The sequence below is a fragment of the Athalia rosae genome, chromosome 1, assembly GCF_917208135.1.
Source record: "Athalia rosae chromosome 1, iyAthRosa1.1, whole genome shotgun sequence".
Lineage (NCBI taxonomy): Eukaryota > Metazoa > Arthropoda > Insecta > Hymenoptera > Athaliidae > Athalia > Athalia rosae.
In genome coordinates this window covers 13,627,616-13,651,139 of record NC_064026.1, presented here as the reverse complement: position 1 = coordinate 13,651,139, position 23,524 = coordinate 13,627,616, and the positions used below count along the sequence as shown (strand labels likewise).

The following is a 23,524-nucleotide window of genomic DNA, read 5'->3' as shown; positions in this document are numbered from 1 at the left end:
GTAAGGAAATTGTAATTTTTTTTACGGATGTGCCGCGTCTAGGTATTCAAAACTTTGCTTTCCTTCGTCTTCTCTCCGCATGTGAAGCCCTTCTATTGATTCTTTCTCGACATTGAAATTCCTGGAAGTTGAGCGATACAGACCTCAACCACCGTCTGGTGGCTGGAAGTTTTGGAATCTTTTATGAATTTCCCCAACGGTGCGAAACGCATTTCTGGAAATCTTCAGGGCGTAAGGGGTCGCGTGGAATCGCCAGGTTCATCTTCGAGCCATAAGCGCTATACCCGCCTCCCGGTGAATTTTGCAAATACGCTAGACCCCGTCGAGAGACCTTCCGGGTAGGCTATAGAGTAAACATCTTTCACGATCCCTAAATGGATCCTTCGTACCTTCCTTTTTTATATTTCATAAACGTAGGTACACATATATCGTCCCCTTTCTGCGTCAACCTCTTATCTCATTGAGATTATTGGCTAGAAATCCAGTAAAGTACTTTTGTAGTGCAAAACCCGATCCCAAACATCAATATCGCAAACAGAAATATTTCAAAATACTCATCATTTCCCTCGTATCTGCATATATGTATACATTATACGCAATATCCGCTTTCTGCGTAATTTATGCGATAATCCGGCGATCTTGAAAATGTCAAAAGTCTGAAATAAGGAATCTATCGTCGTAATACTGGCAATAAACTGCGCGGGTCGTTAATAGCAACAATCGTGATCTTGGCAACTACTCTACTCTAACAAATTCCTCTCGCGAGTGTTACGTGACCCTATACAATAAAGAATGCCAAAGTGCCGAACAAACGAATTACATGGTAACAAATGGTCTGCAGCGTAGCTCTTCGGGTTCGGGATAATAGCCGTAACGAATATGAAGCAAGGAAAGCTGCGGCTACCAACGAGTTCGGCGCGATCCTCCTCTGCGTCTAGTTTGTTCAAGAATATATCCACATATATATCATGAGTTTAGTGTCCTTTAAACGAGCGATCGTGTAATTGAGGGGGCTACATTATTTTTGTCAAATTTCGATTGGAAACTTGACGTTCATCAACGTACGTCAGCGGATATTTTCGCTGGCTTATTAAGCAAACATCGAGTGTAATTTGCTGCAAACGAAGCGCAGACGGGCATTTCGTGGAATGAAAGCACCTTTGAAAAGAGCCGAGAGGGCGCTCGACAGCCACTTCGAGATTAAATTAAACGTACGCGTATGCAGACGAACCCCTACTCGAGCAATTTTCACGAGAAAAAACTGCCCCGTAAGTTTTTAAATGCTAAGAAATGTCTGGCCATTTTCATAATCCAGTTATAATTCTTTTTCATTTCCATTTCATTTTTTTTTTTTCAACCCTGTCGTGTAACGGTTACGTTTCGACACCGCCCTTCCTTAAATTTCTGGAAATACTGCGAAATAAAAAATAAATAAACAATCATAAGGCAGAAATCGTGGAGAAAGAAATATTCACATGACACGTATACACTCGTAGCGTAACTTGATCCGAACGAACGTGTTATTTAAAATTAATCGATGCTCGACGGGATTGAGCCTGGGGGGGGGGGGGGGGGGGGGTGGAAAATATGTTATGAAATAATGAATAAGCTTGATCATTTTCAGAGCATATTGTCACGTAGACGACGTGACTCGCGTTATTTATCGCTTTTCAGAAATCCTCTCTTTCCACTGTGGGCTGTCTATTTGTTTATTGCAAGGATCTACCGAGCGCACGGTTTTCCGATAAGCAGCGCAATGCTTGATGATACAAATTTCACGATTCACCGGAATTATATCGTACCTATAACAGAATAGCAATTGAAACTCACTCGGCGAGAAAATGACCTTGAGCAATACAAACAAGGAACTTAAAAGATAGCTCCTATCTTTCCGCATCACCACTCCGACGTTGAAAGTAAATCGTGGTAATTCAAGTCGTAAAAATTACACCGAGAGAGAAGTCCTCCGCTCGTCTAAGAAAAAATAGACGATATAATTTCTTTAAGAAATCAAAATAACACGTCTTACACCCGAACACGCGGGATGGAATGTGCGGCGATAAAACTACCCGAGGATGCGGAACCTTCGCAGAATCCCATGTTCGGTTGATATTTTCTAATTACCGTGGAACGTCAGGGAGTTATTTGTCAAGACATTTTGTACGCGTCTAGCCGCAGCGAGAATGAGCAGAAAAGTTGGCTCGTTCACCGAGGTATTCCCGTCACTACGTTACCAGGGCGAGCCCGGAAAGGCCTGCGGGTTGGAGTTGGGATACGAGGAACAATAACAGGGCGACCGCGACACCGCGTCGAATGATTCGAGCGGTGTGTCACCCGCCGCGAGACTTGGAAACTTGGGTCGCCTCGGAACGTACAAGGGTTGGGTCCGCCCTTCTTTTCGCTGTACGAACTCTCGACTCCGAATCTCAGATTTGCTGGATAACTCGAGTGTATAGTTGCCGAAAATTTTTGGAACCATACCAAAACGTCGATTGCATCGTACTCGATCTACCGTACACGTTCGGAATGGATAGATGTAATATGGATTATAGCTCGGGTGAATTTGGTGAATTCTTTGGTGCAATCTGGCGGTCCGATAGTTCGCTCCGTTATTCGGCGAAGGAATGCTACGTAACAGATTCGGAGATGAGTTATAGCGCGATCGCAGCGTGCCATTATATTTAGCGAACGGTGTTGCACCGAGTAAACAGAAATCGTAGAGGTCGAGCGTTAATTAACCGTGCAAAGTTTACCCCGACAGCTGTTAACGGTGTGTCAACGTATAGCGTCCGTTACACAACAGCCCTCCGACCCTAGACACGCTGCTGACGATACACTTGTTCTTGGCAACATAGCTTCTCATCTCCTAGTTCTAAAGTCGAACGTCAGCAAATTTTACGTTTTGTAATTCTCGAGCTTCGAAGGGTACCGTTCTCCAGGTCTAATCATAGTTCTCAACAGGGTAGATTGGACGCTGTAATTAGGGACCTTCGTACCCCGCGATACTTTCCTAATCTCAACCTTCCGATTAGCCGGCGCCAACTAAACCGTCAAAGGCTCCAGTTCGCTGTTCCTAGATCACGTTTACGCAACTTCGTACGGGTCTATTAACTGCATAATTGGATATCAGTGGGATGATATCAACCACCGAGCTTCTGAGGGCAACATGAAAACTCGATGCGAGAACGACTCGAGCTTTATTTCTCTTTTATTCACCGAATAAAAGGTCGTGTCGATCATCGAATTTCAGAGAAATTTCGCATCGTCTACACTTCGTATTTCGCGACACGTAACCGTGACAAACTCTCGAATCCCTTTAGAGGAACATCCTTCGAAGGGTCATTCGCGAACTATGTTTCTGAAAAACGGAATTCCGGAAGTACTTTGAAACTGGCTGCATATATTGGCAGGGTGAAATTCTCGCTCTCGTCCGTTTGCCAACGAAGAACAACTTCGTTGACTTTCTTCTTTCTCCTTTTGCATATTTCATGTTTTTCGTATTTAATATTTCACGAAGGCACCTCCATTTTTAATAGCCGTACACAAGGTATTACGAACTATAACGCTCCTGGCTTACAAAGTACCGAGTGTATTAATCGTCACCTCGTAAAATGGACAATTGACGAACTCCTAACGATCGAGACGCAGATGAGAAACTGCATAACCACGGTCGGCACGATGCCAAATCACGTTTCTGCGTCAATAAAGCTCCTCACCGAATTAGCTTTCCAGTCACGGACAAAAAGCTTCGTAATACTTCCGGCTATTATTATTCTCATCATCGGAGCCCGAAAAGAACGGAATACCGAACAACAAAATGATCATCGAAAAATATTCCTTGATTGATGATCGCTGAAAGTTCGTTGAGATTTATTTTTGGAATCAATGTTCGCATACTTGTTTTCAGAGTCCCACGAGAGACTTAACTGTAAAGTATCAATTCGAATCTCTGGCCAAATTAATGAATGGAATAACCTTCGACCAGAATATCAAGCTCTCGTTCCACAGGCTTACGAGCTTAGAGCTCTGCAAACTTTTACGCACGGTAAAAACAGACGGTGGAGTACGTTTTCCCGGAGTTACCGTGTAAAGCAAACGAAAGTGTTTCTATTTTGGGGAAAGCTGGGATCCAACCGAGTTTATTGCTACTCGTAGCGAATACGCGATGGTGTATCTCGAGCGCGGTAGAAATATTGAAATTGAAATTTTCAGGTAGTCACAAGTCCGGGTAAAGAACTGAAAACGCCAGGAAAATTTTCTCAAATTATTTTTCTGTATCCGGACAGTGGCTTATCTGGTACCGTTCCTCGCTCGTCGAATTCGGCGGCTGAGAATTTTTCGAAAAATACGAACTCGAAGCCGCTCGCAAAATCCCTGACGATTTATTGCCATCGTTATAACATTCGCATAAAATTTGCGATCTGGGAATTGTTGTCGTATCTAAATCTCGCAAGGTCGCGATCGTAGTGAGCGGGAGTCTCGCGCCGGAGATGAAGATTATTCAGAGTAGAAAGTTCGAGGAAATGAATTATTTATCCTCCTGACGATTATCGCGAACTTGTTTACTGCCACTTTTCTTTCTATTTGTCCCTCTTTGTTCGTCAATGAAAAAGCTCCGCTTGCACGACTATGCTGTGCGTATACATATACATATACGTACATATGACAGTTGATAAACGGAAAACAAAATATAAATCTTATTGTTAGTTCAATTCTTGCAGAATTTTATATCGATTCTAAACCAAACAAGATTCGCAAAAACTGTGCTAATGTATGAGCGACAAGCTGTGAACGCCTTAAGGCCAAGTAGGGCTTCCGCGGCATCGTCTGACGCCGGAAGACGGACTTTTAGTAATACCCCAAGAAATGGAATCCTAGAGGATTAAAGTTACATTCGAATTAGACCCGTTGTGGGCTGTCAGAGTGAAACTAGAGCGGAAAGAGATCGGATCCAAAGCCATCCTGTACGAGTGGTTATTCATAATTCTTGTAGTGTTAGAACCAAGCATGTATTTTTCCAATGAATTCACCGGAATTTTCGGTACTTTTGAAGTTCACAGCATCTAAATTGGTTTTATCGTTACCTCTGACTGTCTCGTACGTCTGTACGAGGCGTAGATGTGGCACTGCAGGAATCGTGCGATAGCTTCAAATTAAAAACTGTGGAAAACTCATTTCCGAGACGGAGTCATCGGTACGGTCGTGGAAGTTATACAGTTATTTCATGTATACCCGCCGTTCGGTAGGAGGAAACAGCCGCTTCAACGAGTCTCATTTCTTGATTTTCTACCAAGGAACTAGCCGCGTTCTCCGGAGTTATTTATAGCTCTAAATTAGAACTATAAATTCGCTAAACTCAGCTGCGCCCAATGGCGTCATGTAATATACATATTACCTCGTTGATTGAATTGTCAATGTCTGACGAGGATGATGAGAAAGTTAATTTCCGCTGGAAATAAAAAATTCGCAACAGTGGATCGTATCGCTAAATTGAATGCGGGTGATCTCTGGACGGAAATTATGGAGGCTCATCGTCAGCCGGTGAGACCCGACGCGATTATCTAGGAATTTGAGGTGGCCGTGCATCCGAACGTGCCAATCTCAGCTAAGCGGGTAATCCCTGGACCACATAGGTGTCCACTGTTACTGCAGAATCTCTCTTATGCACGCACAGGAAAGTGGAGTGCACGGACACTCGCGGTTATCAACTCGTAATTGATCCCCTCGGAAAGCAGAACAACGCAATGCCACCGCCGTACGCGGGTTGCGGTAATTAAAAATTTTCACTCGCCACTTGGTACACACGAACGGTTCGGTGTTGAATTTCAAAAGTTGTTCAAAATTATAGCCGCACAACGCGCGAGTTTTCCCCGACAAAATATGTCCTCGACACCGCTCGAGGATAAAAAGTGTAATGTGCAGGCACTTCTAAGAACTATGTTCGGATATAGCGCAGGGAAACATTTCTAACTGTGTACAAACAAGAATTTTATCAAACGTAATTTCGTAGGCATGGAAGGGCAAATAATGGAGGAAGGAAAAAAAAATTCGCGCAAAAGGGCTGACTCGGTATTCGACCATATACCTACCTTTAATAGGAGATCTCCCCCATTTTTAAACTGCCCCGCAGGCCCGGGGGCGTTTAGCGCGTGCCTATATTCGCGAGACTCGTTGTTGCCGCTCTGAAAACCCTCGGGTCTTCTTGCGAAACGACTTTTTAGCTTCGGAGGAGAGGACGCAGTTATGAATTAGAATTCAAGCAGTTGGTCGACAACCCGGTTTGTAAAACTTCTTCCTCCGTATAGAGACATTAATTGCCCTATGTACAGTATACGCTGAGAATGAATACAACGAAATAGTATGCCGAGGTTTGACCTTCATTCGTATTGAATTATTTTCTGTTGTTGTTGAACGTATCGTACGGCATGCGGGTTTAACTTGAAATGTGTTTGAAATTGTCGAGAAGTTATGAAAGCTTGCGCGATTAATCTTGCAAGATCAGATGTAGGACTTTATGAAATACGGAAAAATTTCATTTCACATGTACAATGCGGGGTACTCAGCGGGTTTGAAAGTTATTAAAACTTTTTATTCTTCTTTCAAGAAGCGCGACTTCGAATATTAAGATTCCGTGATCGTCAATTTTCTACCGGATGAGCGTAATTAAAACAATAAATTTCAATTCTTAAATAAAAGGAGACTCTTTATCCTCGTAAAAAGGCGTTGAGTAAAATCTACGACTGCAACAAAGTTTTAGACCCCTTTTAGTTGACCCGGTATAATATACCAGACCTATTTCGCTCGTTTTGTTTTACGAGATATTAACTGGCTACATTTCACGCCACTGAGAACCCTCTTGATTCCCACGTTATGCCATTATGCCGCTTGCGAAGTTTAGCGATTTATCGTTGGTAACAACAACCAATACCCAATGTGTAGGTATGTAGGTACCGCAATGCCAAGAAATTCGTTGCGTTGTTTTATAGTTTTTAAGGGTATCGAAGATACGTAAAATAACGATAATATACCGGCTGCCCGACGCGCGCTCCGTTCGCGAGAAAGTAACGCAGAGAACAAATTTCCACGTTATATAAACTGAAACCATTTTAACGAAAGGTGTTGATTCAATGTTCCATTTTTAAATCGTGTCTCATAAATTCTAGATAATCTTGGCGTTTGTCACGTTCCCCTGACTTTAATTTCCCGCTGAGCTCGAGCTTATACATATAGCTGCACCGCTATTGCTGAAATGATGGCGATTCCATTAAGGATGGAACTTTTTTCAATTATTATTATTTTCATCTTCGTTCAAAAGCGAAGCAGTTCGGATCCGTCTCCAGTGCTTTTTTTTTTTTTCGTCTCGTATAATTATATGCTATTGGTGTACCTCTCGACTCTGATAAGTCGAGGTGACCCGGAGTTGACGACTTCTAGAAATAACTGGCCCGAGACAAATTTTTTTTTAGTGATTTCAATTGCAGAATCGTCGAGAATAGAGCTCCTTTCATATCTTCTGTCGCCGATATAATCGTCTGCTCCAAAGGACCGAATTAAAAGCAGAAGTAATAATAATGAATCGCCAGCCTTCGAGCGCGTATAGGTATGTATAGATAATTGCGTCATGGTATCACTCGATACGACAATTAAAGGCCACGACGTGAAGCTTGGTTCGCCATTTCTTTTCGCGAGTATGTCAGTGCCGATTTAACTACGTCATTCCAGGGATATACGGAGGTTTTATTCGCGTCCCTCGCAATCAGTGATTGACACCAATATCAGTCAAAAAGCGACCACGCAGATATATTATTTTCCAGAAATGTGAATTGGAAGATGTATATGTGTAGACGTAAACGGTTTATAACGGCGAATCGTACGATAGCGTCACGACTAGACTCCGGAACGGTTGAAATACAATGACACTCGTTTTTTTATGGGCGAGAACAGTGACGCGATCGTTGATCTCTGCAAACATAAAACTATATTAGAAAAAAAATTAGCGCTGAAATTTATGAAACTTGTCAAGTGGTGATGATCGGTAGGTGATGTACACCGTGGCGCCTATCGGTCTCACTATCAAATCGAGTTCGTATCGGACGAGTCTCATTTGGTATTCCTCGCTCGGTAGTGATTGTGACTCAGCCGCTCGTCGAAGCTCGTGTATCGCGTAAATTGAAGAAGATGTTCGGAGGCTCGTTTCGGGGAGTGGATACATCTGACTTATTTTTTTTTTTCTACAAAGTCGAGTGATCCAGCGAGTGGGGTTAACATTAGGACGTGACGTTGTGACTCTGCGGAATACGCGGCGTATCGGTGAATACGGTCGAGGTTATTGGAGGACGTCAACGTGATGGGGCGGCGTTCGCGCCCCTGGATATTTTTCACTGGCTCCGTTGTGTCCGCGGCAAGTATAGTGATATTATCTACCCAACGATTTGCCTCGTTCTTATCTTTTTGTTTTCTCAAAGTTTCTTTTTTCTACTTGTATGCTACATGCCACCAAATTTCTTCGAATAGTTTCACTTCCGTAGGGATAAATGAAGAAGCCCACAGCTTGTTTTTCTTTTATTTTGCGGATGTATTTGGACATTTCGCTGAAGTTTGCTTCGGCGACACAACGTGTGTACGAAATCTACAACCCTTCGTCGTGATCGTATATTTGAGGAAAAAAAAAAAAAAAAATGGCAACGATTTCCAACACTCGAAGGCCGCTCGAATTAACGTGGAAATGTACGATTCTCGACCCGGCCACCTTCGGCTGACAGGCAAAGTCTACCTACGCGCTGCTACTTCTTACCCCCGTGCACCTATTAAACATTCGGTCTTCATGTGCCACTACCTCGCTCAACGGCGAGAGTCGTATATTATTAGAGAAGGAAATATTTTGCTCACATTTTTCATCGCGGTAATACTTTGCCCGGCTTAGAATGCCAGCGGGAATATTTCACACGGATATCGTTTATGCGCGGTGCAGCTAGTCTCGTTAGATATGGCGACTAGTTCCCATGGCACGCGATTGGCGAGATACACACGAGATTAAAGAGAAAGGTGAAGAGATCGAGCAACCAACTTGGAAATAATAATTGTTCTCTTTTACGAATGGTATCTCGATGCCCAGAAGTAATTAAATTTTTTATCTCGTCGTCAATTAGCTCGAACATCCCCATCGCGTATCCCTCGAAAGTTAATTATATTATACCGTCGACTCTCCGGTGAGTCGACGTAAATGATTCGAAATTTCGGTGTATTGATATTACGGAAATAAAATATTTGTCTAACGTATTCGTGAGGTTGACCTGAATATTTGGTACTTACTCCTTCGGTCATTATTCGTTCCTCAGTTTGTATGATATAGGTACGTAAAAGCCCTATTATAAACTCATTGAAAGAACGGAGGCTGTGATCTACTGTTTTGCCGACGATGAGACGTATCGATAATTCGGATGGCTTATCAATTGATCGTCACCTGGTTAAATATTGTCATTGTAAAGAGGAGATACGATGATCCAATTTCTTAGTGGCAGTTACATTTTTATTTATTTTATCGAATTAAAAATTGACATCAGTCACGACGGTCTTTCCGCAGTCCAATCAGCTTCGAGTGTGAATTTCATTAAGAGACTTCCCAGAGCCGTGAGAAATGCGGCATGATTTATTGTTGTTAATACCGCGATTTCAAAGGTTGTTAAAAAAATTCGGATGCATAAAGATATTTCTAGATCTGGCAAATTTGCGGAATTCAAGATTTTCAACCAATCCATATCGCGAATATTCAGATATCCGAAATCACGTACTGAATAACGATGCCTGAAGGAAATAGCGTAGATAAATTGTACTCGAGGTTTACACAGATTACGGTAAAACAATTCTGGACTTTTATATCGGGAGGATATGATTATACGGCATTTCAGAGAGAAGGGTTTCTTAAGCTGACAATGAGAACAACGAATTGAAATTTTTCCTATTCTAAAAAGTTTATGACCAATCAAAACTCGAAACGCGAGATGAAACGAGATGAACGTCCTGTTTCTAAATTCGTGCAACGAAATGAGCGTGTACCGATTACTGCCGTTGCATTTCACCTATGTGCCGATTATTTTGACTTTGCGAAATTAATGACCTCCACCAAGCTTATAGCCGCATATTTTTTTCAACATTGTGACCGGAATTCGACTTTTTTCAAAGTTTTTCCATGACATTCTTGAATATTTCGATATCAGAAATCCGAATCTGAAAGCCAAATTGATCTACCTAGAAAATTGATCGAGTTATCGCTGATTTTACTCTGCAAAAAGTGAAAAATAAAGGACATCTTATGCATGTAGATATAGGATCAAGTCAAATACTATAGCGACATCCGTTTCCTACGAATGCCACAGGCTATCAATAATTGCCTCTACGAGCACTAGCTGTAATATTGCTACAGAAGATCCCATCTCAAAGCACTAATAATCATTGATTATGGGTCAAAAGGTGTTTACAACGTTCCAAATAGTTCTAGGATTAGTCCCTTCGGAAGCGGTATAGCTGTCTGAAAGCAGTATTAGAGAAGTCAGTCGGATTGCAGATCGCTTTGTCTCGTCGCTGTTATCGATAGATTGATTAACAATAAGCGGATTGAGTCACGTGAGAATCGATGAAATTCGGGGAATGCAGGTAATAATCGCGAGTCAAAGATCGCTTGATTTCAATCCTGTCATCGGACAATGCGAACGAAACGGTGGTTAGAAATTCACTTCTACGTACCTCGGCTTTGTACGCAGCAACGCCATTTCACCCCCGCGATGCGACGTTGCAAAAAAAAACAAAAAAAAAGAAAAAAGTGGTTATGCTCGGCGAATCCATCGCTTCAATTATACCCGACGGCGTGATGATCGTCATCCGATCGGTGTACAATCTTACTCCCGACGGATGGAGCTTGCACAGCAGTCGTAACGAATTTTTACGACTTATCACGTGCCCAACCAAACATTGAATATTTTAACGGTAGTTATTGGGATTCGCGGTCGTAACCATAAACTCCCTCACACCTCAAAGAATGCCCCGTACTACGTTCATCCCTTTCTCCCCAATTCGAATTGCTTCCTTTTCATCCGCTCGAATAATTCTTCATTCCGCGATCGGGGGGGGGGGAGGTGCCGCGTAATTATCGGGACGTATCGTACTTCCTGCCACATACGATCAGCCGTCCAGACAACGTTATTCGCTATCGCTCGCTTCAACTCCAACATCGATGATGATTATTACGTCCTAAAGTCCCCGAGGCAATATAAAGAACAATACTTCGGTAGGACCGCGTATCACGATCATATTCGTTGCGAACACTCCCGGCGAGTACTGATTTATGTTACTGTACGATGGTAATTGGGCGGAAAATATAGGGTAACTTCGTTAAGTTGTGCAGCGTGTGTTTAACGCCAAGTACACAGATAGCAACCCCTCAGCGGTGTATATTTTGCACTCCAATTACTTTTCTCCCGGCTGACCATCGGTTGCTTCGCCCGGTGAATAATTGGCGAAACCTAAAAAGGGTCGTCCCGATAAGTTCAACCTTTCGGAACCGCGTAGTGTGTATTCTCGCAGTAGGACGCAGGGGGAAAATGGTTCACGGGGCGTGTAGGGAGTTCCTACTTGGGCTGCGAAATGTTAAAAGCCCCGACGATTCGCGTTCCACGGGGATTATCGTAGCTGATCGTATTTTCGAGACAAACTCAAACCGTTATTGGCCTCTGAAGAAGCAATCGAAGTTTGGAATAGCCAGTCAAACCGTGGATTTATACGGCATTTCTTGAGGTCCTCGTTTCCCCGAATCGAAGGTGGGCTGAATATTGGTCCAGAGGGGGTTGTAGAAATTGTTTAACTACGGCGGATTCATCTCTGTTTGGATAGCTGATAAGTGATTATTATGCCGCAGAGGAATACGCGGATATCACGTGCTTCCGAATGCGAGCGCAGCGGGTTCGGCAGGTAATAAGCAAGTTCGTTTTTTTCCGCTTGGATAACCACATCGAAGCTTCATTCGAGAAATAAAAAGCCAATATTGATCGATTGATCTAGAACCAAACTCGATCAAACTCGGCTCAATCATCTGAAATCGCATTTCACGCTTCACTCGCACTTCGCTAAACACTTTTTGGTATCCGAGGGAGAGTCGAAGTATCGAATACACAGGTAAAAAGCCAGAAATCGTTCATACGCGGGGGAAAGATGAGAAGAAAAACAGGAAATAATAAAATAACCGAAGAATAACAACGTGTGCGAATTGATCACTTAATCAGCAGCTTGTGTGCGGAACCGGCCGACAGCTCCCGTAGAGTTGCAATTTCTTGTTTCTTATTTTGCCCAATGTTAACAAGAAACTAACCTGAGCTCGTGCCGAAGTCTCGTTTAGACTTTTATCCGCAACGTATTTCTCTATATACTTACATACAAGTTTCGTGCGGAGGTTCGTTTAGTGGGCTTTGATGATAAGATCGAAAAACCGGAAATTAGTAGAGTAAGAGCGTGTTGAGATTCGAAGATGATAACTCGCGTCTTTTAGGGATGCCTTGCGATGCAAGTTATGCGATGCAATTTCGCAAAGCTGCAGCTTCGGCCGTATCTCGCAGTTTGTAAAAGTTCTTCGCGTGTAACTATTCGCACTGTATGATCCGGACGGCTCCCAAAAGTTTTGACGAAACTCGACATTCAATTTGTCATCTTCCCTTTGCCAGTTTCTCGTTCCGAACATGCCCACGTACAATAAATTCGCTGAACTTTTCCGTTTCCCCTCGTAGACTCTGCTCGCGGGCTGATTACTTTTCGCTTATAGTACCCGCTCGAATTAATGATTCGACGACGCTTTTTGAATAATTGTCATCGAAAATTATACAGATCTGTTATTGTTGTTGTTATTTATCTCATAATTGTTATTATTTTCATCATCATTATCACCTCTCGCGTTCTCAGTTGTAGGAGACGACGAAACGGGCAACGGATTCTCATTAAAGACTTTCAACAATTAATTAGTAGTTCTCATCGCTTCTGGCTACGACGTCCCAATTAGGAAGCATTATCCCGGAATAAGAAATTCAAGTACAAGTCCTGTCTTTGCGAGCTGCTTTTTTATTCATTCTTTTTGTTTTTTTGTCGTTCAAGGATAGGGGATTTCATACCGAACTCGATAAAGGACAATCCTAAACCACCGAGACGTTAAGGTCGTCGGATAAGCAGTCGTCCTTCTTTCCGGAGTCCTGAAGACGGGACAAAAAACGATGAAACCGAGGCGACGCGTATCTACCCACCGCAGGACTGGTATAAATCCTTGAATGTATAAAACGCGACGTCCTATAATTTTGCTAGACGAGAGGCACACGCCTGGAGTTTACCCGGGGCTTTTTCTGACTCTCTTTGTTTTCTCCGGCAGCTGCCGAGTGTGTAATCAATCTTTATCCTGTACACCTCGTGGCGACACAAGGGGTAATTTGTAGCTTTGTGGAAACCTCGATAAGCCGTCCAAAGGTATCCGTAAAGGAGTAGGCCGAATATCACTAGCGATAGATTCACGGTGAGTGATTTTTACTTTATTTTTAAAATTAATGCCGGGTATCGGACCGAATGTGTTTCTCGAATCGTCTATGCGTCCGGCGTTTGCCTCGGCCGGAAGAGATACCGTTAGCTCTACAGACAGTCGGGGATCGTAAAAGTTCGTTTATATTCTTCCGACAGGGCATCCTAGGATATTTCAATAGTGAGAGTTGCTGAATCGTAGCTTTCCGATAGCGAGAAAATACTGATCCACGATCAGTTTGATAGAAAAACAAAAAAACAACAGAATGTCGTTAATTCGTCGCTTGAAATTCCGCGGTCACGAAAGCTTCTCTTGCGAACATGATGCGCAGACGTAGGGATGAAAAACTATTTTGTAACTCACCTTCGTGTAGATCCCGGCACTGGAAAGTTCGTTTTCGATGACCATTACGATGATGCCGAACATGCCCATGACGAGAGCGTAGTCGCTAACGCGCTTTCGCTTCTCGAAGAGGGCCTTCCGGCGACCAAGGCGATAGCCAACGTTCGGCTTGTGCTTAGAGGCGGGCCCTATGCTGCCGCCGGAGGGACCCTTCATCGAGCCACCGCCAAGGCCACGTTCTTCCATGTAGCGAGGGTACTCCGAGTGGACGCCAACGAGAGCAATTCCAGCATCCTCGCCGGCGCCGACACCGGGTCCGGCCACAGCACCACCGATGCCTCCAGGGCCCCCTGAGACCCCTCCGCTGGTTTTCATCGCGCTGGGAATCGACTGCGTCGAGACTGCAGGCTTCTGCAGCTAGAACAGGGAGATTGGTGTTCAAGAGGTACTTGAGAGTATCGAAATCGCGAACGTAAAATTCTCCATTATAAATTGTCCTCAACCTCTCGTAAGCCTTAAATTGTTTCATGGTAAATAACACTTTCTTCGTTTCATTGCACGAGGAGAATATTTCTGAATTCTGTTTCGCCATTTTGATCCTGCGGGCGTCTCGATTTCGCGGTCGGAGAGATTAAGTGAAAGAGGATTCTCGTTGAATATTATCACCGTAACGAAAAGACGTGTTTTTCAACGATACTCCGCAACAGCCATTATTCACTCGAATGCACATTGCACACTCGTTATCAGATCCGCGAGTTTCAATTCTATTGTTAGAGCGAATTTATACCCTTTTTTGAGAGAAGCTAAAATCTACGTACAGCGGCAAGAACGAATTACGGGGTTGAGATATCACGGGGACGATTCGACATCGATGTTTTGGATCGTGAACCAGGATCTTATAACGCCGGTCGCTTCAGCTGGGCGAAAAATCAAATCGGTGAGCACGATTAACGTTGAGACAAAGCAAACGTCGTCACCGGACGTACAGAACTGGACTATCGCGAAAAAACGATGAATAAAGATGTGAAACTGAAAGAAGATTAGGCAAATAAGTTTTGGTAAGTAACGCCAAAGTTTCACGCTATGGGTGGTGGTGCACCCCTTCGGAATTGAACTATAGAATCATCCGGACGGCCGTAATGTCGAAGAGGAAAGGCAAAGTACAAGGTAGAATTTCACGTTCATGGATCACATCGGATCTCCGGGCGATTGAGGTTGATCTAAAATTCTAAAGTTTCTAATATCTAGCAAAAGCTGCAAGCTACTTTCAGAGATCTTTTGGGTGCTGTGTACGCGCTACCGTGCCACGTGCAATTCGTTGCCAAGTTGTGATATACCTGGAATTAAAAGTTACAAGTACGTTTTATATACGAGAGGATATAACTTCACCTTTCTTAGATTTGAGACCTGTAAAATTACAACACAATAACAACGTAATATTACAAATTTTCCTCATTGTACTAGGTATTTTTTCTTCTTCTTATGATATACGATTCTTTTACGTCCGTGTATACCTCGTTCTTCAGGGGTTATGCGAAATGTTGTATTTTATACAACATTTACCCGGTGTTCGAGGAAATTTTCGCTAATTCATTGAATCCTGATGATTTTTTTTCCATCAGTATTAAAGTCGTGCGAAAGCTCTGGGGTGCAGTTGATGTTGTTCGTATAGACAAGATATTAATCATAGCTGCCATCTTACGGAAATTATCGTGCGGCCCAAAAGCCTCTGAGACAGGGTTGCCTCTTATCTCAGCTCTTATCATTATAGAATTAATCACTGTCAGGTAATAGATTTTGCTGTTGCACCGCCTCTGCTGAATTCTATGACACGCCGTTGCAGTTTGAGCCTTCCAACGTATGTACAAAGGAAATTGCCGGCCGCTAATAGAGGTTTAAAAATGGGATTCGTTGGGATCAAAGGCGTCATTCCGTTTGAATTTTTAATATATAGAATGAAAAAAAAAAGGAAGAAAAATTGCCATATTAATCTCGCTAAATAGAGCTCGTATAAAACCATGAATAAGAATTATCCAAGAAAGGCAAACGTTCTTTGTACTGCAGTCGAGAGAAGTTAGTTAAATTCTTTGAACGGAGAATCTATCGACTGGAATGCTCTTCTTCTATGCAAATCTCACACAGACTTGCACTCTTATAGATTCCTACCTAGATTTCCATTGAGCTAGTTAGAGGTGCATAATAAAATATTCACTCAAGGAATTGGTGTTATGTCATTGCTCCAAGTATAACAAAGGATTGCGGATTGATTATTTCTTTTCGATAGTATTCTCCTTCGATCTCTCTCGCAGAATCCAAACCTCATACTTATGTCTTGTTCCTTCATCGTTTCTTTGCTGGTAAAGTGGAAGTCAACAAACATAAATAAAATTATAAAGTTTTATATTATACGCTTTTTCGTTTGCTTTTATATTTTTATCTTATGTCCGTCTGAAACTACAAACAGCACTCATTCTCCAAGGATATAGGAACAGGAGTAGCAGATCCAATCGAAGTAACATTATCGATTACATGAGTACGTGGTCATAGATATATCTATAATGTGACTAAAGAGGTTCGAAACCCGCATAAAAAAATCAACGACAAATAGAATGGAAAACTGCTAATCATCGCTGAGCTATCTCTTTTCGGAAACATTTCACTAGGAGTGACACTCAATTACGCTTTCAATTTTTCTTTGATTTCAATGAACGATGTTTTTGATATCAGATGCCCTTATTGTTTGCTCTCCGTTATCGAAACTGCAGCTTTGTTTCACAACTCGGTCCTGAATAAGGTAAAGAAATATTTGTCTTTTTATTTATTAATTTTCTTTTTTTTTTTGTTAAAGTATATCATGGTTGCCACGTGAAAACCATGAGAAAAATTCAACAGTCATTGGCCATGAAATATAAAACGTTATCGTCGACCGCAGAAATGTTCATCCGTTATTGTGAATTGAAGTGAAATACAGTTGAATGTGACCTTGATGGATTTTTTTTTTTTTTTTGCAAGTCGTTATAAGGCTGTTTTATTCTTACTTATGTATAGTGCTTTGTAGGGCGAGCTTTCGGGGCCGCCCTTGGCTTCAGGCAAAGGAGCGAAATCTTGTCTTGTCGAGGGCAATTCGACCCCGGAGACGGGTTTCTTCTCACCCGAAGTTACTTTTTGTTTTCAAGAAGCTTCTAATTTCCCAGTAGAGTTTCCCGGATCTGTGCAGGAGTGAATTTATCTGCTACCAAAAATCAAGCCCGCTTCCAACGTAGAGGTGGGTATTCGGCTGAATCTCCATTTCGAAATCTGCCTACATACGTTAAGGTAAGACGGTGAAATTAAAGGACAAAATAACGAGAAAAGAAGAATTCTATATCGCTGACTTTTCGAGCGATGAAGAACTTTTACTTTAAGACGTTTAAGAAGAATGTATTTTTGTCCCTTAAGGACATAATGCTGCGTTGACAAAGAAAAAAAATAAATAAAACGTAAGAATCGTCACTAAGCTCTGATATCTGATCGTTAAAATTTGATCAAAAACTTTCCGTCGATCGTACGAGCCAGGTATTGTGAGGATCAAAGCGTAGACTCACAATTAAGTAGCGTGTCGAGTTCAGAATCTGATGTCGATTTTTTCCTGTAAAACTTCACCGGCATGCATACGCAAAATATTGCGGAACGAGGAAGAGGCGAAATTGACGAGAATTCAAACGCCTTGTTCAAAAACGAAATATGTAAAAAAAAAAAAAAAAATCAAAGCCAGCCGTGACTGCAGGGTCGTTATTGTACTGCGAAGAATATTCATGAATTAGTTCGATATGACACAAAACACTTGTAGCGAAACAGGTCACGGGACTAGACAATATTCAGGTATAATTAATTAGCTGCGGGAAGCTAATTAAGTGGTCGTTAGATTGTTACCTGCGCGTCGTTAACTTTACGAGGGAAACTAGACTTTGCACGAAATGTGGTTGATATCCGGTGGGGGCTCTACTATGAATTTTTAATATTTCTTAGAAATCAAATAACGAGTTGCGAGCAGAGAGTAGTGCCATAGGTATAAGTACAGATAAACGCTAGGTGTTTCCGTCCTGCACGACAAAGAGAGCTTTGTTCGAAACGTGACAATCGAACACGTTCAACCGTGGATATGAGTACCCCGTAGCATTCGCGTTTAGAAATTCTGTACGAAATACAATAACCATCGTGAAGGTGTATCGTGCCGTTGCCCCGGAGAGAAATAGCCGCGTTGATGAATCCGGACGTCATTTATCGGTGCACAAATTACTGCAACCTAGCAGCTAAGATATACGCTAAACGAGCTAACGGCACAGTTATAACTCAGTGCAACTGTTGGACTTACGATTAACTTCATTTCAAAATTGAATCAAGGGAGAAATTACTTTGGCTACAATTTTCTGCTCAACACCCAGGACGTCTGGTCCAATTCAAACCGCCACTGCACACCGCGCCGTGAGGTTGGGAAATAAATGGTATAAACTCATCACTGATTGTGAGTTTTGTGGGTTATCTTTATTATTGACAGCATATAGATCAAGATATTTGCATATGTACGGTGTACGTATAATACGCATAGCTTTTAGTTAATCGGCAAAACGATTCGAGTACCCAGATACAGAGTGTAGATTATCTCGCGATGCTAAGGAAACACGAGACATGTTGCACCCTTCTCACGAATCCAGACGTCTACTCGTGAGTTCGAATACGCGTAATAAGTAGTACATATGAGAGTCGCTTATGAAATTTGAATGGAATTCGTGTGGGTGATAATTGAAAATCGATTCGTGCGTGTTTCACACAGAAATATCATCCCGCGCGATTTCACCCACCCGATTGGTCTACGTATCGTACGTAAGGCGAAGTATGTGATCGAAGGTCGGTGGCGTAGCGGCAATATAGATCGAAGGTTCAAGGATTCCAATTATGTCGAGTAGATTGGATTGTCCGTCCGTGTACCGGACGCTCGCTACAAACGTTTCATATCAGATTCGCATACCTAGAGCTTATTTCCTGGTCTGCATTTTACTGTTGACCAATCGATCTCTAACATTGGTTCTGATACTTGATAATGAAGAAAAAGAAGGTTGCATTGGAATACTGTTTTTGATTTGCTAAAAATTGAAATGAGTAAAATTTTCTAGTTTGTTTATTCGAACGAAAAATTTTCAAAGTATGGCATAATCAATGGCGGTATCAAAATTTGGCGTGATAGTTATACATCGTCATTTTCTTGCCCGCTGCTGCATAGCTGACGTAAAAAATGTAAAATTCTCCAATCTTTCCGCTCATACTTGTTCCCAATGTGTGAATGTAGCTTTGTATGTGGTAGCGCTAACAACAAGACAGACTGAATTTGAAAGAATTTTTATCAGAATCGCGTCGAACGGATCTGTCAATTTATTGGCAAATTTCGATCGGATATTAAGGGCGGAATCGTCGAGTAACGTTTGTTCGATTTCACTCATTGTGAGAGTTCCAGACACATGGAGCAGAGATTATAGACTTTTTACGATCGAGTAAGAGAAAAGTAAAAGACGAACGAGGGACATTTTTCTCAAACAATTGCGACCGTACGAACGCAGTCGCCGGCTTGTGCATACGTAAGTACTGCATCAACCTATAAGCGGTGCAATGAGGAAACGATTTCGCAGTCTCTAGGAGTCTGAAATGTTGAGAACAATATTAAACCCGCGGTACGATCGGTAACATAAAGTACCGGCACTTACGATACGCCTGTGTACGCTTGCCGGAGAAAAGTTACCGAGGTAAATCAAACTTGTCTGGGTCTGGAAGAGACGAATTTACATTTCGCGAAGTGTAAACGGCAAATGGTCAGTCGAATGTTTTTCAAACTACTTCATCCTCCGAATTTTGGTCATTTTGTTTCTTTCCGAAAATCACATGAATCGAGAGCTCAATCTCACCAGATTCGTGAACGCGACGTTATCATCGGCGAAAGAAATTCAGACAATAAGAAATAGCTGGTGAGGAAAGAGGGGTAAGTAACGTAAGTCAATAATGGCGTGAAATGGGTCGAAGAATCGAATTTTTTTTCTCTACGCATCCTAAAGTTTGGTGGTAATATTTTTCTCTCCGCGCGTTCGGAAGGGTTGGCCACGTCACGATACAAGAGACTCACTTGGCTTCCGACTAACTCAATTTTAACTCGTTTTTACATAGAGTTGATTTCTTGTCCCCGAAGGCGAACACTATTAATCGAGTACCAGAGGCTTACAGAGGACACTAAAACCTGTAGCATCTTCTACATCGATTACAATGCTTGCGGTTTTGCGGTGAGTACCCGCACAACCCTCGTTTACAAATCGGTACATGCGTATCGATCATTCGCTCCCAATTTCACGATCCTAAGGAATCAGTGCTTTTGTATTCGACGGTATTGTGCACCTATTCGCAAACATTTAAACAACGGCGTTCAGATTCGGTCGAACGATTTGAAGTAACCTTCGCGATGTAGAGATAAAAACAGGTAGCGTCGTCTAATTTTCATTTTATTTCATTTTTGTTTTTCCACTAGACGCTTTAATTGCAAATTTTATCTTCCGAGTGGATTTTCATCGCGGTTGAGAATGATAAAGTTCTCATGAATTTTAGATTCTACTTTATGGTAGAGGAGCTGTTCAGCTATCTCAACCACCTAATTAGCAGTGGCCACTCCCGTAATAGTTCCGTTTGCGATTACGCGAGCTGTTACGAACGCCCGCGTACATGAATTTACATTTGTGGTTGAATAGGTTCATAGAGCGGTGAAATAAATCACACCTATAGTATACGTACGATGCATGCAGGGTAGCACGGGGTGTGAAAAACAATCTGCAATTCACCGTCCGCTTTCGGCGAGAGTTATAACTGTATTGATCAGATATAGAGCTTCCGGAACAATAACACGCGATCGGTGCGATCGTGGGACCAACGAAGTCTGATGACCTCCGATTCAGATTCACCTCTGTCATCGTTTGTCAAATTTTTTAGTACCCCGTTTCAATGCGATGAGTGTTTTTTTATTTTTCGCTTCTCACCGGACGATCGACCTACGCTGCGGTAACTCATGTGGCGAAAGGACTTTGCGAAAGGCTCTTTTTTATTTTATTAAAAGCTGCACCGGGGCGAGGGTCTGCCGTCTCTCCGGAGCATATCCGTATGGTCCCTTGGGTTTACGTGTATACTTCGCCCTGTTTGTAAGCTGGTCACGAATATCGCGAAACTCAGAATTACTCGAACCAAAGTCCGAGCTCTCAGCAATAAACTGAGCCAAGATCAATTACGGCTACCCCTAAGTAGCTGCCAACTTTCGAAGCACGTGCTACACTTTTATATACTCGCACATATATTTATACGTTATGGACTGTATGTGTACTCTATACAACTCGGACTTGTCAAGGACTACGATGCACATTCTCCTTGCATTTGATCCCATCGAGTATTATATCGTCTCGCAGGACATGTGATGTTCAACCCAAGGACTCTGATAGGTGCGCGTTACATGCAGAAACAATGGACAAGTTCGTTATTAAGTATGATCGACCCAGTTTTTCTGCGTCGTAAAAGCCTAGTTCTTGTACCACCTAGAAATGGAACTGAGAGTGAATTTATTTAAAAGGATTTTATGTTATCGCTGGTTTTTCATCGTGAGTATGAATTTTTTCATGTTTAATTGTAGGGGCGTGATTCCGTCCATGGCGGCGGCATATACTTTGAATAGAAGGGCAGCTAACGTGGCTTCTTCATTTTATTTCGTACATATCGTTGTCCCCTTCGACCGACGGCTGGGCCTCCATTAATTTCGTTTTATTGCGCCAAATACCCTACGAGCGATAGAACTCTTCAATTCTTTGAAACTCAATTTGCACCGTGAATCGCCTCATACCATTATACGTAAATTCGCGGCACGTGAGAAAATGCAGGGACTCTGAAATGGTCTTATACTTTCCTCTCACTTCTTCCCTATACCGACTCTCCCTTTTTTGCGACTGACAAAGGAAAAGCCTCTTCGCTACGAGTGCCGAGTGCTTTTGAAAAAAGTTTTCTTGTTTCCTCGCGCACACGCCCATATAAGCATCCAAATTTATCCGCTTTGAGATCCTCTCGACTGCCTAATGCGAATGGTAATACTAATTTACGCTCGATTCTCGCCGGATTAGATATTCTTCTGTGTTATTGATTTTGAGAAGCACTCGCAGAAATTTTCACCCACAGGTGATAAACTCCGTCAATAATTACAGACGAGCGGAACAATCACTCGAAAGATCCCCTTGTCGTCGGAGAGTTCGATCCGTTCTCTAAATAATGTACACGCAACGTAATCACAACTGAACTGGTTGAACAGCAGCAGCGGTCACGGGAAAATATGAACGAGGTTTCATTCGATTGGGAATGATGATTTTTGAACAAAAATCAAGGTCCGCACACCAAAATTGCGAAAGTCCTACGTGGTCCTACAGTTGCGGGAGTTGAAAATTTTTCTTAGGAAATAACCTCCTCTTTTTGAATATTTTGAAACTTCTAATCAGTTTTTGAAATATTTGCGAAAAACCAAACCCCTGTTTTTTTAACTTAATTGTTTATAACTTTTGCAATTGTCGTAAGCAGAACTTGATTTTTGTTCAAAAATCATCCACTTACTGTTCGGAATCGAATGAAACTTCAAACATATTTTTCCGAGACTGCTGAAAAATTTTGCTGATCTAAAAAGCACTCGTCGACTAGGCCTGGTGAAAATTTCAATTGATACCAACCTATGTCTCCTCGCGTTCGGTCCAACTACTTCAGTTATTATTACGCTGTGTGTACACACTACCACGATTGCAAATAGCCGGAGCCCCAGCGCAGATCGATCAAAAAGCGGAATGTATGACCAAAGATAATCCTCGTAATGAAACATACGTGGATGAGTTTGATAGTTATTCACCGTTCCAATGAAATAAAATGAAGGGCGAAACGACGATCGAGTGGAAATACATTGTTATCACAATTTTCTTTCAAGTGATTTTTTTTTTTTTTTTCTTTTCAAGGTATTAAATAACTTCGTTGTACACCTGTTTCAATGTCCTCGTATCTCGATATGCGAAAGAGTCTGAGAAATACGAATCACTCGTTCTCTTTTTGGAGAAAAAAAAAAAAACGTAGTGAAAACATTATCTTCTTCATATACCTTACTCCGGGTATGACTATAGTTCTTTCTTCGAGTTATTGCGCATAACGGAACACTAGCAGGGGCGTTTCTTGGCAAATACTTTTCGATTCTTCGGATAGCTATACCACAACGTTCAGTGGGGGATGATCGGAATGCCAATTGATCGACGAACGCTTTGAACGAAGGTCAAGTGAGCGGATGAAAAAACCGCCGTCTTAAGGCCGACATTCTATAGAAAGCTATAGACACTGGAACGGTCATCTCCACTACTATCCTTATAAGGAAAATTGTCGACCCAGCTTAATTGTATGGCTGGGGTCACCACTGATTGGTCGAATTTACAGCCAAATGCCCTTATTTCTTCGCTCTCTACGCTTGAGTGAATTATTCGTGAAAACCCAGGTGTTCGGGTCTAGGGTTGATTTACAAATTTCCCTGCATATTTGATCGTACGTACATAGGTTTTAACATTG

At 42.2% G+C, this 23,524-nt stretch overlaps 1 protein-coding gene and 1 long non-coding RNA gene across 9 annotated transcripts in view; one reads left to right on the top strand and one right to left on the bottom strand.

Annotated features, from left to right (window-relative positions):
- Positions 1-23,524, bottom strand: part of LOC105687209 (small conductance calcium-activated potassium channel protein) — a 148,241-nt gene that overhangs the window by 51,647 nt on the left and 73,070 nt on the right. For 7 of the 8 annotated variants that reach the window (XM_048660163.1, XM_048660162.1, XM_048660168.1 and 4 more), the window contains one exon: positions 13,910-14,305. In XM_048660163.1, the coding sequence (XP_048516120.1) occupies positions 13,910-14,305 (396 nt within the window). The remainder of the gene's footprint in view (positions 1-13,909; positions 14,306-23,524) is intronic. The other variant, XM_048660165.1, reaches the window with a different exon arrangement.
- Positions 1-23,524, top strand: part of LOC125502226 — a 50,064-nt gene that overhangs the window by 8,367 nt on the left and 18,173 nt on the right. The gene's annotated exons all lie outside the window — the stretch shown is intronic.